Here is a 12,900-nt window from a genome sequence, read left to right on the forward strand (position 1 = left end):
CCACACAGCCGTGAAGCTTTCTTTATACCTTACTGGCAGTTCTCCATTAATAGCCCTGTACTTGAATTCAGCCCCAGATACAGGCAGGTTGGCAGGGGAGGGGACCCCTCACACCCTGTTGGTCACTCAAGAAACGGAAAACCACGAGCAACAGTAAGGAGGGGAAGAGGGATTTGGGGTAATGGCGTAGCTGTCACCTGTTAGGGGTGATGCCGGCAGACACGCAGGCGGTGTGGCGCAAGCCTTGCCTCTGACAGGGTGGCTCAGGGGCTGGCGTTCAGGTGGCTGGGGGAGCCACTTCAGCCCAGCCCTAGCGTGAGCAGGGCATCCCTCGCACCGCATCCCCGCGGGGGCCCCTCCTGATGCCCTTCCCCTCCAAATGCCCTTTCTCAGGTCAGTATCTCCGGCAGCAGTTGTCCCCGGCAGGCAGGTAAGCCGCAGAGTAGCCAGCTCTGCACCCGCGGTGGCCCGGGGGTGGTCTCGCATGTGCATGCGAGGGGGAGCGGGGAGGGGACAGAGGCAGCCGGCACTGCAGGCGCTAGAGGGCAGGGCAGCCCACGGCAATCCGGCTGCAGAAAGACACTGATGTCACCTGCTGCACACGGTGCACGCTGCAGTAGTGACACCTGTCTGGACTTACCTCCTCTTCTAAACCCCAAAGTTGTTGACCTTTTGCAAAATCTACTCATAACATGAGGAGCCAACACTCAGGGTCTCCCAATACAGTCCACACTGAGCTCACAGAACCGCAGAAAAGACATACTGCCTGGCCCTGACTCAGTTTGCGAGATCCTCTTGATATTAACGGACCAAACGGGACCCTCTGCATTTCTCCACTGCACACTGGCAGACTGGGAGCGTTTTGGTGAGAGTAAAGTTCATGGCTGGTTTGCTGCTGGCAGAAGTCATGGGTTTCAAAGAGCTGCAGAGAGAACAAATAAAAAGAATACACCTGTGAAAGTGTTTGCTTGCTTCTTATATGCATGCCTTGATCATGAACCTCACCTTATCAATCTCTAATGGCATCAGCCTTGGGAGCCTGCAGAAGCTGTATTACATTAACAGCAACAGTATACAGCAATATACAGCAACAGCCCTGTGGTGTTCACCAAGCCATGAAGACTCCTCTCCTGCCCTCCTGCAGGAGACTCCTTCAGACCAGCATGACAGTATCTGTCATAGTGAAACTATTTCAGTGTGCTTTCTCACTGCTAGGGTTTCTTTACTGGTACAAACCAGAAGCTAGACATGACACAGAGCACATTTCAGTGGTCTAGCTGTGATGCTGCTTCATGGCAGTATCGTTGTAGTTATAAACCACCTTATGTTGCCTCACTTATCCTTAGCCCCACCACAAACGTTTGGCACTCTTCAGGTTGCCCAGACCTTGGCTATTAACATACAATACTAGATACATATACTGTCCCTGGCAGTTTAAGTTAAGAAATCCGACAGTGAACTGTAGCACCCATAGTGGTGGCATACCCCCTGCTGCTGACTGCCGTGGGGTTCATGATTTCTGGCAAAAAGTCTGGCAAAGAGGCTGGTGCAATAATGCTTGAAGCTGCCTCAGAAAGATTACTTTTACCTATCAGAGTCCTAGCTGGATTTTACAGTCACTGCTGAGACAATGTGTACTGTGAAAAATGACCTAACAGTGGAATTTGACTTAATAGAAATTGTGATTGAATCATGTTTTGGCAATTGAAATATCTACTTTAAACATACCTTTTTTTAAGATGATCGTGTTGGAAAGTACTCATACGTATGATGAGTTACAGAGTATACCTAAAGATTATTTAAGGGGAAAATACCATCAGGCAAACCATTACCATTTCAATTAATGGTAATTAATCAATCAAATACATTTGTTTCAAACAGAGCTGACATAATACTCGAGTTATCTACAGTTCCCAAAACCACAGCGTGCTGAATCACAGGCTCACTGAAAGGTCTAGCTAGGTTGGAAGGGATCCCTGGTCATCTGCTCCAAACTCTTCTAAAAGCAGGGCCCTAGATTAGGCTGGACTTTGGCTGGCTGGGGTATAGCACTGCTTAAAGGTGTTTGGGGTGCCTGGGGGCCTGCAAGCTGAGCAGCAACGTCCCTTGCAGCCATGAAGGCAAACTATGTCCCAGGTTTTGTCAGCAATAGCATAACCAACAGATGAGGGATGCCATTATCGCACTCTATTTGGCACTTGTTGGTCCACACCTGGAGGACTGAGCCCAGCTGTGGTCTTCCCCAGTTCCAAAGAGTAACTAAAAAATTGGGGAGGGTCCTGTGGAGGGCCGCAGAGATGTTCAAATGCAGAGAACTTGCCCCAGGAAGCAAGGCTGAAGGAACTGGGTGTGTTCAGCCTGGAGAAGGGAAGGCTCAGCTCGATCTGATCATGGTTCTCCCAGCGCCTAAATGGTGGTTACGGAGAAGGTGAAAGCACTTCCACAAGGATGACCTGTGGCAGGACAAAAAGAAACTGCCACCAGTGTCTTCGGGGGAACTGCTAGCTGGTGGCTGTGCCCCTCTGCAGGTCTGCAACAAAATCCCGAGATAACGAAGCAAAATCGGTATCTGTGCAGGGAATCCTCACTGCTGCGAGGTGCCCGCCTCGGAAGCGATTAACCGCCGCAAGTGCGGGTGAGGGGGTTTGTGCGGGTCCTTACGAGTGCGGACAACTCCGCCCGGCCACAGCCGCGGGCACGCCGGCGGCCGGACACCCGCGGGCCGGGACACTTCACGCTGCGGTGGCAACGAGCTTCCCGGCAGCGCCGTCGCAGGGCAGAAGCCCTGGGGCCGCCCGGCCCGCGCTGCCCCGCCGCTCCGGAGCCGAGCGGCGCGGCGGGGAGGGGACGCGGCTCGGCCCGGCCCTCCTCCGCCCCGCCCGCCCGCCCCGCCGGCAGGCGTCTCCCTGGGGCCGGGCACCGCCGCGGGGACGGGAGGAGCCGCCGCTGCGCTCCCCGGCCCGGCGCTGGGGGAGCGGGCGGCGCCCGCGGAGCTGGGCCATGAGGTGAGCGGGGCCGCGCCGCGCCGGGGCGGCAGGTGAGCGGGGCGGCGGCGTGCGGGGCCGGGCGGGCCGGGGGAGCGGCGACCGCGCTCCGGGTGGGCCGGCCGTGGCGGGGGGGCGGTGGCGGGGGCCGGCCGAGCGGCAGCGCCGAGCACCGGGGCTGGCGGGCCGGGCGGGCCGCCCGCCGCTGCAGGAAAGCGAATTGCGCCACATGCGTCTGCCTTGAGGAGGAGACTTTTGTATTTGGCTTTTTATTTATTTACCCGTCCGTTCTTCCCCGCAACTTTTCGCCAGACCCAGCCGCCGCGCAGGCTCGCCCGCTCTCCGGCCGCAGAGCCTCGCACCGGAGCCTCGGGACGGGCTGACGCGCTCGGGTCCGTTCCAGCCCCTCATGCCTCCGGGAAGAGAAAGGCCTCGGGGCCGGCGATGAGGGGGGCACCTCTCCTTACCGCTCCTTCGCCCTCCCCCCAGCCCCGCGGCGCCCCCGGCCCGCGCTCGGCTCGTGGCGCGGGAGGCTCGTTCCCGCCTGCGGGCCCGGGCGGGCGGGGCGGCCGCAGCGCGGGTCTGTGTCCCTTCTGCATCCCGCTTCAGCGGGGTGATGGCGTGCTGCGGCCAAGTCTGGAGCTGTCATTGACTCCTACAGGAGGCATGACAGTTGTTTGTTGGTTTTTCCTCTCTGTGTGGAAGAGGAATTTAGCACATGATACGATTTTTCTCAAAGTGCGTAACTTTGTTAAAACCTAACTTCCAGCATTTTTTTATTTCCTCGTGAAAAGTCGGTGTCCCATAGCCAAATGAAAGTTTGTTTTTCTGGAAAGGTGAATTCGGGACAGCCAGACTCCTCTCCAAGGGCTGTTGCTTTCCCTGTGTGACTTGAGCATAACAAGTATGTTCCTCCTTACAAAGGAGGGCCAATAAGGCTAACGGCTTTTGTAGGAGATATTTAAAGTGGTTGATGAAGAACACAAAGTAGTAGCTGCCTTTTAAAATGTGAGTTTAAATGTAATCTTCCCACCTCTAGTTAGTATTTTTGATTTATAAAGGGCTGTGTAGGACAGAATCCAAGCCATGGTTTTGGGTGTGTGATAAATCTACACACATATTAGTATGTGGGTACTTTGTCCAACATCCAGGATTATTCATATAACCTTGTTGACGAGGGTCGTCTTGAGTAAACACAAATGGTACATTCATTCTCTTTCCAAGAAGTGGTAGGAGAGGGTGTGCTTGGCGTTACTGCCATAAGATAAGCAGATTCAGCTCTGACAGAATGAGGAAGGAAGAGATTCCCAGTCTGACCACTCTAGTCTCTCGGTATTGCAGTTGTAAAATTAACATCAACGTGTGCGACCTGATTCTTGGTTGTCCCAATGCTTAGTGGAAAATCTGGCTGTTTAAGCCTGAGATACCTAATCATGTGCAGCGGCACGAAGTGTCAAGTGGTCCTGTCCTGACTTGGCAACATTTCCTGCAAGACAGGAGCATCTTTCTTCCTTATGATGTCTGCAGTACTCCACTGACCCCGCACGGGCAGCACCTCTGTTGTGCTCTGACCCTTTGCTGGGGAGAAATACAGATGCTGTCATTGGGAATTTCCCTTGACCAGTCCTTCTGTCCCTGTTGTTGGTTTGGAGAAGCAGCGCACAGAACACGGCTCCCCCTCAGTGCCTGGGGAGCAGTCATACTGCACAGCTCAAAACGGGGCTGTGTGGGCGGGTGGCTCTGGGTGGAACATGGGCAGCTCTGCTGAACAGAAATACGGGTACAGTGACAGGATCGCTGACAAATTGTGTTATTATTATTTGATATTGTGTGTGTTTGCTGCTGTGGTGCCACTGTATGTGCAATATATTTTCTGCCATTAGTGTTTACTTACTTGCCCTGCATTGTAAGTCAAAGCAGTCAAAATCTCATTTGCAAACCTAATGGGAGCTGGTATAGATCCTGGAGTAGAATAACTGCGTAACAGTCTGATCACCACTGTGTTTTGAATTGTTGAGTGCTCTAAATGCGTATGTCTGACATTTAAATAGAACCTTATGGTTCTGATCGCTGTAAATTGATAATATGATTATTTGTGTAAAAAGTGGAAGATGGGATGAGTGGGAATGAAAACTAGAAATAAAATCAGAAGGACTGTACCAGTTTCTCTGGAACTGCACAGCAGAGTGAGAACAGGAGTGGCAGGTTTGGAAAGTTTGATATGAGAAGGCATTTAAGTACCACAAAATAAATTATTACTTCTTAAAAAGGCAGAAGGGGCCTTTAAATCATGTGGTTAGTTCTCCAAGTTTAACCACGTTAAAGCCTTAGATTAGCGTCTTCAGGGTTATTTAGAATTGCTCAGTTTTTAAGATGAAAATGAAGAGTTAAACCGTTTTGAGTGCGTTGCGTGTAGGTGGACTCTCTTTTAACATGGACACTTGTTTTGCATTCATTTTGCAGATACATAAGCCAGCAGGTCACAGATTCATGCTCTCTAACTAAAGACAATAACTTCTGTTTCCTTTCAATTCCGTAATCTCCTCTGCAGCAAGAATCTCCTTGTTGTGAAGTTCTGTGAGCACACACATGTCTTCTCTCCCTGCCTGCCCTTCTGCCAGGGCTCTGTGGAAAGGAAACAGCGTAAGATAATTCCCCCCCGTGACTGTTCAGCCACATTTATTGTACAGCGCGTTGCAGGGGCTGGGACCTGAGCCACTGTCTGTTTCCCTCAGACTCCTGACTTCTTGGTGGATGATTAAAACCCAAAAACGTCAACCCCCACTCTGCCTATAAGTGAATACACACACTGTACTGAAGACAGTCTGTTTGGTATGTTTCATGGGTTTGCTAAAAGGTTTCATGTGTTTGAGCATTCAGCATTACACCTAACTTTACAAACCTTAATAGTCCTCTTCAGGAAGAGCAATCTGGCTGACAAGATGTTTGCAGAACCAGCACGTATTTAAAGTACGCATTGCCGACTAGTTCCCTACTGGCTCCACTGAGTTTTTATTTTAAGATGTTCCTGCTTTTAAAGATAAGCATGAAGCAAATGAGACTGCTCCAAATGCCAAGGGAACAGCAGTCACACACTTCTACTTAAACACGTGCCACTGTATGACTGGCCACATTATTTAATTGTCACTAAATTGTCACGCAGAAGAAACTGTTTGTTCTTTTCTTGCATGTGTGGAAAGAAATAGGAAATATCTTTAAATGATGCCAAGGATACTGCTATAACTAGCAGGAAATAACAAGTTGGGACAGAAGGAAGGTCAGTCCACTTGAATTCTGCATGGGAATATCCTGGAAGTTGATCGTAACATTTAATTCCACGCTTATCCCGAGGATAACCAAATAAATATTTTACTTCTGGCTTTGCTTTTTAGCTGACTTATTTCTTTCTTCCATGCATTCTTCTGTATACGGGCTATTTGGAATTTGCTGTGAAAGAGCATTTTGGGTTCCAGATGTTCCATCTGACATGACGATCTAGAAGTGACAGGTCTTTGTCTGTATGCTTTTTGTATTTTCTCTTTTTTTTCTTGCTTTTTCTGCCTGTACTGATTGTTCTTCTGTAAAATGGCATGAGTTGCAGTGCTAAACCAGGATCAAGGTTGCCTTTGTAAACTAATTCTGTCTTGGAGGACAGAGTAAATCTGTTTTTATCATTCTCCTTCCTGCACCTAGAGCACTATTTTAGGAGAAGCTGTTTCCTGAACAACTTGAGATAGCAAAATTTAAATGATGCAAATAGCATTAACTACTCATAATTCCAAGCCAGAATGGTGCTACAATAGAGATTGTATCATAAGGCGTTGATTTATAGTTCTAATGAGTTGGAGAGATAACTGGATCACACTGATTACCTCCCAGTGTTTTCTCCCATTCAGTTTCCATGATTTTTCAAAGGACATCCCTGAACACACTGACACTATATTCCCATGCTTAAATCCCTGAAAGACTGCAGCGGGAATAAGACATATTACAGTGGGAATAAGACACATTGAAGTGTGCATTTCTAGTTCTTGAGGTGGGTTGTAAAAGGGTTTAAAGCAAGCTCGGTCATGCTCGGTTGGTAACATCCTTGGTTGTTGTCATTTTTTTCCTCTGGAGAGCCTCAAGTTTCAAATACAATTCAAAGAGCCAAATCTTTCTGTGAATAAATCCTTGAAGATACGAGGCAAATATAAATGAAAACTTTAGTTTTTCTCTGTATCAGTGAAGAGCCTGAAAAAGCAGCTGTGCAGAAGAGCTGTGTGTGTTTCATCATGTTCTTCTTAACTTTGCTGCTACTGCTGGAATAAGATGTAGGGAGTATCTCAGGAATATCACCATGATGCACTGTGCGTGGCACCTAGTCCTGACTTTCCAGCAAGTGATGGGGACTAAGATGTCCAACTCTCTGACCCCTCTGGACCCACAGGGGTCAGAGAGTAAGTGCCAATGTTCATCCCAGCCCAACTGCTGGGAGAGAGTCCTCTGTCTACGTGGATGGATCCATGTGGATGGATTCCCTGTCCCAATTATTGTCTCCTCTGTCTCCTCCTTCCCTGTTCTGAGGGAGGTGGAAATGGGTCTGTCATGGGAGGATATTTCTTCATTGCCTATTTTCTGTGTATCTGGGGAGGAGCAGCAGAGCTGTCTCTTTTGTGTGTTGAGGTACGATAGGAGAACAGTCATCTCTTGGGTGTCTGGAGTGATAGTATTCTTTTTGTCTTACGTGTGGCAGTGGGGCTCCTGACAGGGAAACTTGTGCTCATGGTTAAGGTGGCTGGTGGCTGCCCAGACCTGCATGTTGCGCATAGAGCTGTGTCAGTGTTACATGTCAACTCTGTGTGCTGAGAGGTGTTGCAGACGACCTGCGTGACCCAGACATGCGGTGTGGAATGGCTTACCACATTCATTGTGCAGATGGCACCTTGCTTTGTCTTCATGCGATGCTAACTGTGTTGGGGAAAGTTGTGTGCTGCCAGTTGGGGAGCACTAGTCACTCCAGAATGGCAAGATTCATCCACAGATTAATGTGTGCTGGGATCACGCTGTGGGGAGGCACTGTCCCCTGCCAATCTTCTGATGTCATTGCCTCTCAATCATCAGAACTGTAGCAAAAAATGTGTTGGAAGCAAATGCAGAGTAGCAGCTGGTAGAGTGCATACAGTAGTTGCCACCAGTGTGGTCAGCTGTGTGCGCTGGGCATACAAGTCACAGGCATGGTGTAGGTAGGCAAAGAGTCCTTCAGTGCAGGCACACGGAGACTGCAGAGATAATCACTGTGCCCATGTGCAGTCTGATACCTAGAGCGGACAAAGGCAGGGCATAGCATTTGCTCCAAGTCTTGTACCGTGGTACAGGTAACAAAGTCAGCGTAGACATGCTTTGGTTTTCTTCAGGGCACGTAATAGAATTGCACTTGGGAAAATACTACAGTAGCAGTATCTAACTTGTGCTAGCATATACAACAGCAAGCAAATGTAGTGCAGTGACCAATATTATGCTTTGCTCCTCCACTTGGTGTCTTGTTTCCAGGTTCTTGTTGCTATGAATGGTGTTGAGGGACTCGTGAGGACAAGCAAAGATATCTTCTGCAAGAGTGTCACATATATCTTTGGGAGAGAACTGCAACAGCGGAAGTCCCATGTGCTTTTTTGGCCATAAACTGTCACTAGTTCTGTTGGTTTACTTCAGCTGGAACGTTGTTTCAGTCACTGCAGCTGTATAATGTGATCAACAGCATTGGTTTGTCCTGTCCTACAGAGATAAGTGAAGTTAGAATCAATACAGCTTTTTTAAAGATTGCAATTTGAAGTGCTGCAAGGCTGAGCAATAAACAAGTGATTTATAAAGCATTAATGTTCTGTTTTGCCAGTGCCTTGATGTACTGACGCCCAAAGAAGACACCAACCAAATATCTAATCGTTGTATTGTCCTGCAGTAATAAACAGTGGAAGGACGAGTAAAACACATGTTAAAGACACAGCTAAGCTAGCTCAAAGTTTATTTTGTCCCCAGAGAGGTGGATATTCCTTCTTTGTCAGGTGGAATTATCTTCAGTGTCATCACCACAGATGCAGTCTGCAGAGAACCAAGGGGAATATGAAAGTAAGGGAAGCAGTGATGCTGAACAAAGATCTGCAAAGAGGCGGGAAGCAAAAGGCAAAGGAAAGATAATGAAGTACCTCAAAGTATTAGCTGAAGGAAAGAAGTTACTAAAAACATAACTGAAGTTGGATTGAAGAAGCAGAAGAGAAAAATGGAAGAAGCAAACCCCAGAGATTTGTTTTGTCAACATAAGGTGTTCTGTTTTAATCCAATTTTCGTTTGGTCTTAGCAACCAGCATAATTTTCTATGCAGAGAGGCAAACTTTGTTATGTTCTAGAAAGCAAAAAGACTCTACATAACGTGGTCAAGGATGCTTCTGGCTTCTGATTTATTCTTTTATCTTGGTGGGAGTTGGAGTCATGGCTTGCCTGCATTAGTGAGTGAAAGGCTTTACACCCTTCTTAAGCGATTAAAACAAGCTAAGAAGTAACATTTTTTTCTGCTTCAACTACACTTATCTCAACAATCACCCATATTAATCAAACAAGTGACTTAATACCTCTCTCAGTGAAACAGCAGCAGGTGATTTGCCTGCTGAAATCAAGTGATTTACCTGCTGAAACACTACCTTTTTGTATTTCTCAGGGCTCGTCCAAGAAAAGGCCTGGGCTGCTGGCCAGAATGAATCCAAATGTGCCAGGGTAAAACCACTTCTCCTTTTGGTGGAAGAGAAATTTGAAAACTAGCATATGGGGTATCCCAGGTGGATGTATCATTTCCTTCTTGTAAACCTGGCAGCCAAATAGCCCTTCCCAATTCTGATGGTGCCAGGCACTGGAAAGAGGTTGCTCAGTGGCTGGTCCTTGGTGGCAGGTGCTAATGAAAAATCATGTCAGGTAAGGATTTCCACAGCTGAGGGGGGGGGGGGGGGGAGGGGGGAGGGATGGGGGACACACACTTTATATCCCAAATGAAGGAGGATGAAACTAACACTTCCAGTGAAATATAACACATCCTGTAACACTGATTCATGGCAAAGCCAGTGAAACTGATGCATTTCTGCAAAATGTTTTGGTTTCAGTTAACTCAGCCTATTCAGACAAAAATTTTACTGGAAATGTTTTGACTTGTTCATGACTTGCTTGTTTTTACAAACCTAACACTCCTTTCCCTACAAAACAAGTAAAATAAGCAGGCAAAGTAAGCATGTTTACTGTAAAATCTGTGATCTTGAAATTCTGATGTTCTGAAAAGTATTCTCTGCTATCTTTTCTGTGAACGTGTTGTGGTGGGGTGTTTGTGAAAAGTTTCTTACTGCCGTGGTGACACTCACAATGTCCGGGTCTGGAAACCTGTCGCTTTGGATTTTTACTTTTGCTTAGAACAAAAGATTGTAGACTCATTTTGAGTCTCTTGGAGACTGCAGATGGATCGTAATGATATTCTTATCACTGGTCATGCCCGGCAAGGCTTCTGGACCTTATTGCTTCTCGCATAACAGCTGCCAGTGACAAGAATAATTTTCACGCTTGGAAATCATCTTTACTTGACCTGTGTACGTTTACATGCTGTTCTTCTCTCTAAAATATTCTTAGTGTGAGTGATGGATGGAATCATCTCCCTTTTTAATGTGTGAATTTGCTATACAGATTTTTCACTGAGTCTGCTGAGGTATGTGGAGCTTTTTGGTTAGTAAAATGTATCTTAGTTATCAGGCATTTATTGATTAAAATGAAGAGAGGCTGTCCTGACCGAAACAGAGAGACTGACAAGGAAGAAAACAAAATAAGGACAAATGGGAGAATAAATTGGTTTTTCCTCTTTATCTTCTTCTAAGAGAAAAGAGAAGACTTTAAGTGAATTTTGGTTTTTTTTCCTGTAAGTTGTTCTTAGAGTTTCAGTGATTTGTTAAAGTTGAAGCCTGAATCTCAGAACGTGTCAGTCTTTGCAGGACTCAGCACCCATACAAGCAAGTATTTACAGACCCCTAGAGTTACAGAGTATGTAAGATAGAGTTACAGAGTATGTAAGAGGATGTCAGAGGTTGTAAAAGTGGCTTGATTGAGAAGGGGTTGTAGATCTCAGTCTTTTTTTTTTTTTTAAAAAAAAAAAAAGGTAAATTTTTGTTAAGTTTTTCATACCACTCTTACCAGCATTAAAAATACCTACATTTTAAAGTAGTTTTAGAATAGGACATTACAAGAATGAGTATAGGCTTCTTAAACTAACAGAAAATGGAGTATAAAAGTAAGGTTATTTTAAATATTTTGTACCCCAATCAGTAAAATGGTTTGCAAAATAGTTGAAGACAGTGTAGAATGAGTATCTTTTTTTGATCTGTAAAAATATTAGCTGTAAAAAAACTAGGATATATTCCTTTAAAACCTTTTCCTTGTCAAATTCATTTTTTAGACTATGTAAGTCTCTGAATTGACTTTATGGTCAGTGATTTGCACTGATTACTTTATTCATCATCTAATTCAGAAAAACCCATAGTCAGGTCATAATTTTAAAGATTAAATTCCAACCTGATAGCAAAAATTGTCACACATCAACCTTAGCACCCTAAGTAGCTATCATATTTCTAATGATATATTTGGGTCCCAGAATCTTAAATTACATTACATTGTAATTTTAATTTGATTTATTTTGACAAGATTGCTCTTCAAAAGTAGAATCTGTGGAGTTTACAGGACTACTTAAAACAGCATCTTTGTGGAAAGTGTGACGTGTGCTTTCAGTTTGTCCCAGCAGAGGCTCTTGAATCATCCTGATTCTCCCAGTGTGTATCTGGTTATCAAGTCATCAGTGACCACTCATGAAAAATCTGTTGGGTTTTTATTAGCATGTGGTAGACCCTGGAGACTAGAATGTCATGGTGCACAATGAAAATACACTTTGGTAGTGTGTTGACTGAAACCACCTAAGTATTGGATAGTGGACGCTTTTAGGTAACTCTAAATTCTTCCATTTTCAGGCCTCACATCTCATATAAACACCTGACAGAATATGTTCATGTAGGTTTTATAAATTACTAAAGTGACCTTCTGGTAACATGGGGTGCAAATGTCAAACGTCTCAGTTGTTTGGGGTTATTTTTCATTAACTCACTGAACCATACTGAATGGATGTTTCAGATGTCAAAGTTGGAGTTGAAGAGGTCATGCAACTGGGTGAAGAAATAAGGACAAATGACCTCTTGGTGAACTTCTAATGAAAGGTTAGAGATCACAGGCTTTTTACTACATTATTGTAACAAGCTCTTCTGTATCAGGATAACTTTTAAGTAAAGAAATGGCGTTCTTTGCCTCTGTTACTAGAGCCTTTGGAGAAAGTAAACAGATTCCAAAACTGTCTCTGAAAAAATGGCATACAGACAAGTGACTGTAATAAAAATGCTGAACTGCTGAAATATTAGGTATATTTTATATCTGACTGCGCTTTGCTACGCCAAATTTCAAGCTCCTAATTTAGTAATGATATGGGAGTTACCGGTCACTTATTTTTTTCATTCTGTGGAGGCAGTGGCTGAACTCTTCCTTTACTGGTCTCTAAAGGGCTCTTCAGCATTGGCCTTGTTATTCTGGTTTCATAATTCCTTTCACATTCTCCTACACCAAAAAAAGAAGCTTGCATAGAGAAGAACCAGTCTCCTTTAATTTACTCAAGTTTTAGTTTTGCTGGAGAAAAGCGTAGAACTTTCATCTGCAGGATGAAATTTTAAACAAGCATGAATGCTGTGCATGTGATGCCACATTTTTTGGCTTCTTGTTTGAGTAATGTGCAAGAAGTGGCACAGGATCCCAAGAAGATTTGTATAACATACAACTGCTGAGAAGGCTTCCAGTCCAGACCTCGGCAAAGCAGAAG

The 12,900-nt window shown here is 45.7% G+C and overlaps 1 protein-coding gene across 7 annotated transcripts in view; it reads left to right on the forward strand.

Annotated features, from left to right (window-relative positions):
* The first annotated feature begins 2,880 nt into the window (after nt 1–2,880).
* The window catches only part of PLAGL1 (PLAG1 like zinc finger 1), a 50,444-nt gene continuing 40,424 nt past the window's right edge, over nt 2,881–12,900 (forward strand). For 2 of the 7 annotated variants that reach the window (XM_055714252.1, XM_055714253.1), the window contains exon 1: nt 9,518–9,926. Coding sequence is in view for 1 of the 7 variants with exons in the window: in XM_055714253.1 (XP_055570228.1) it covers nt 9,920–9,926 (7 nt within the window). In the remaining 6 variants the exon portion in view is untranslated. Of the gene's footprint in view, nt 3,038–9,517; nt 9,927–12,900 lie in introns of those variants that run through there. The other 5 variants (XM_055714251.1, XM_055714255.1, XM_055714250.1 and 2 more) reach the window with 5 other exon arrangements.

This window comes from Falco cherrug, chromosome 6 (genome assembly GCF_023634085.1).
Source record: "Falco cherrug isolate bFalChe1 chromosome 6, bFalChe1.pri, whole genome shotgun sequence".
NCBI lineage: Eukaryota > Metazoa > Chordata > Aves > Falconiformes > Falconidae > Falco > Falco cherrug.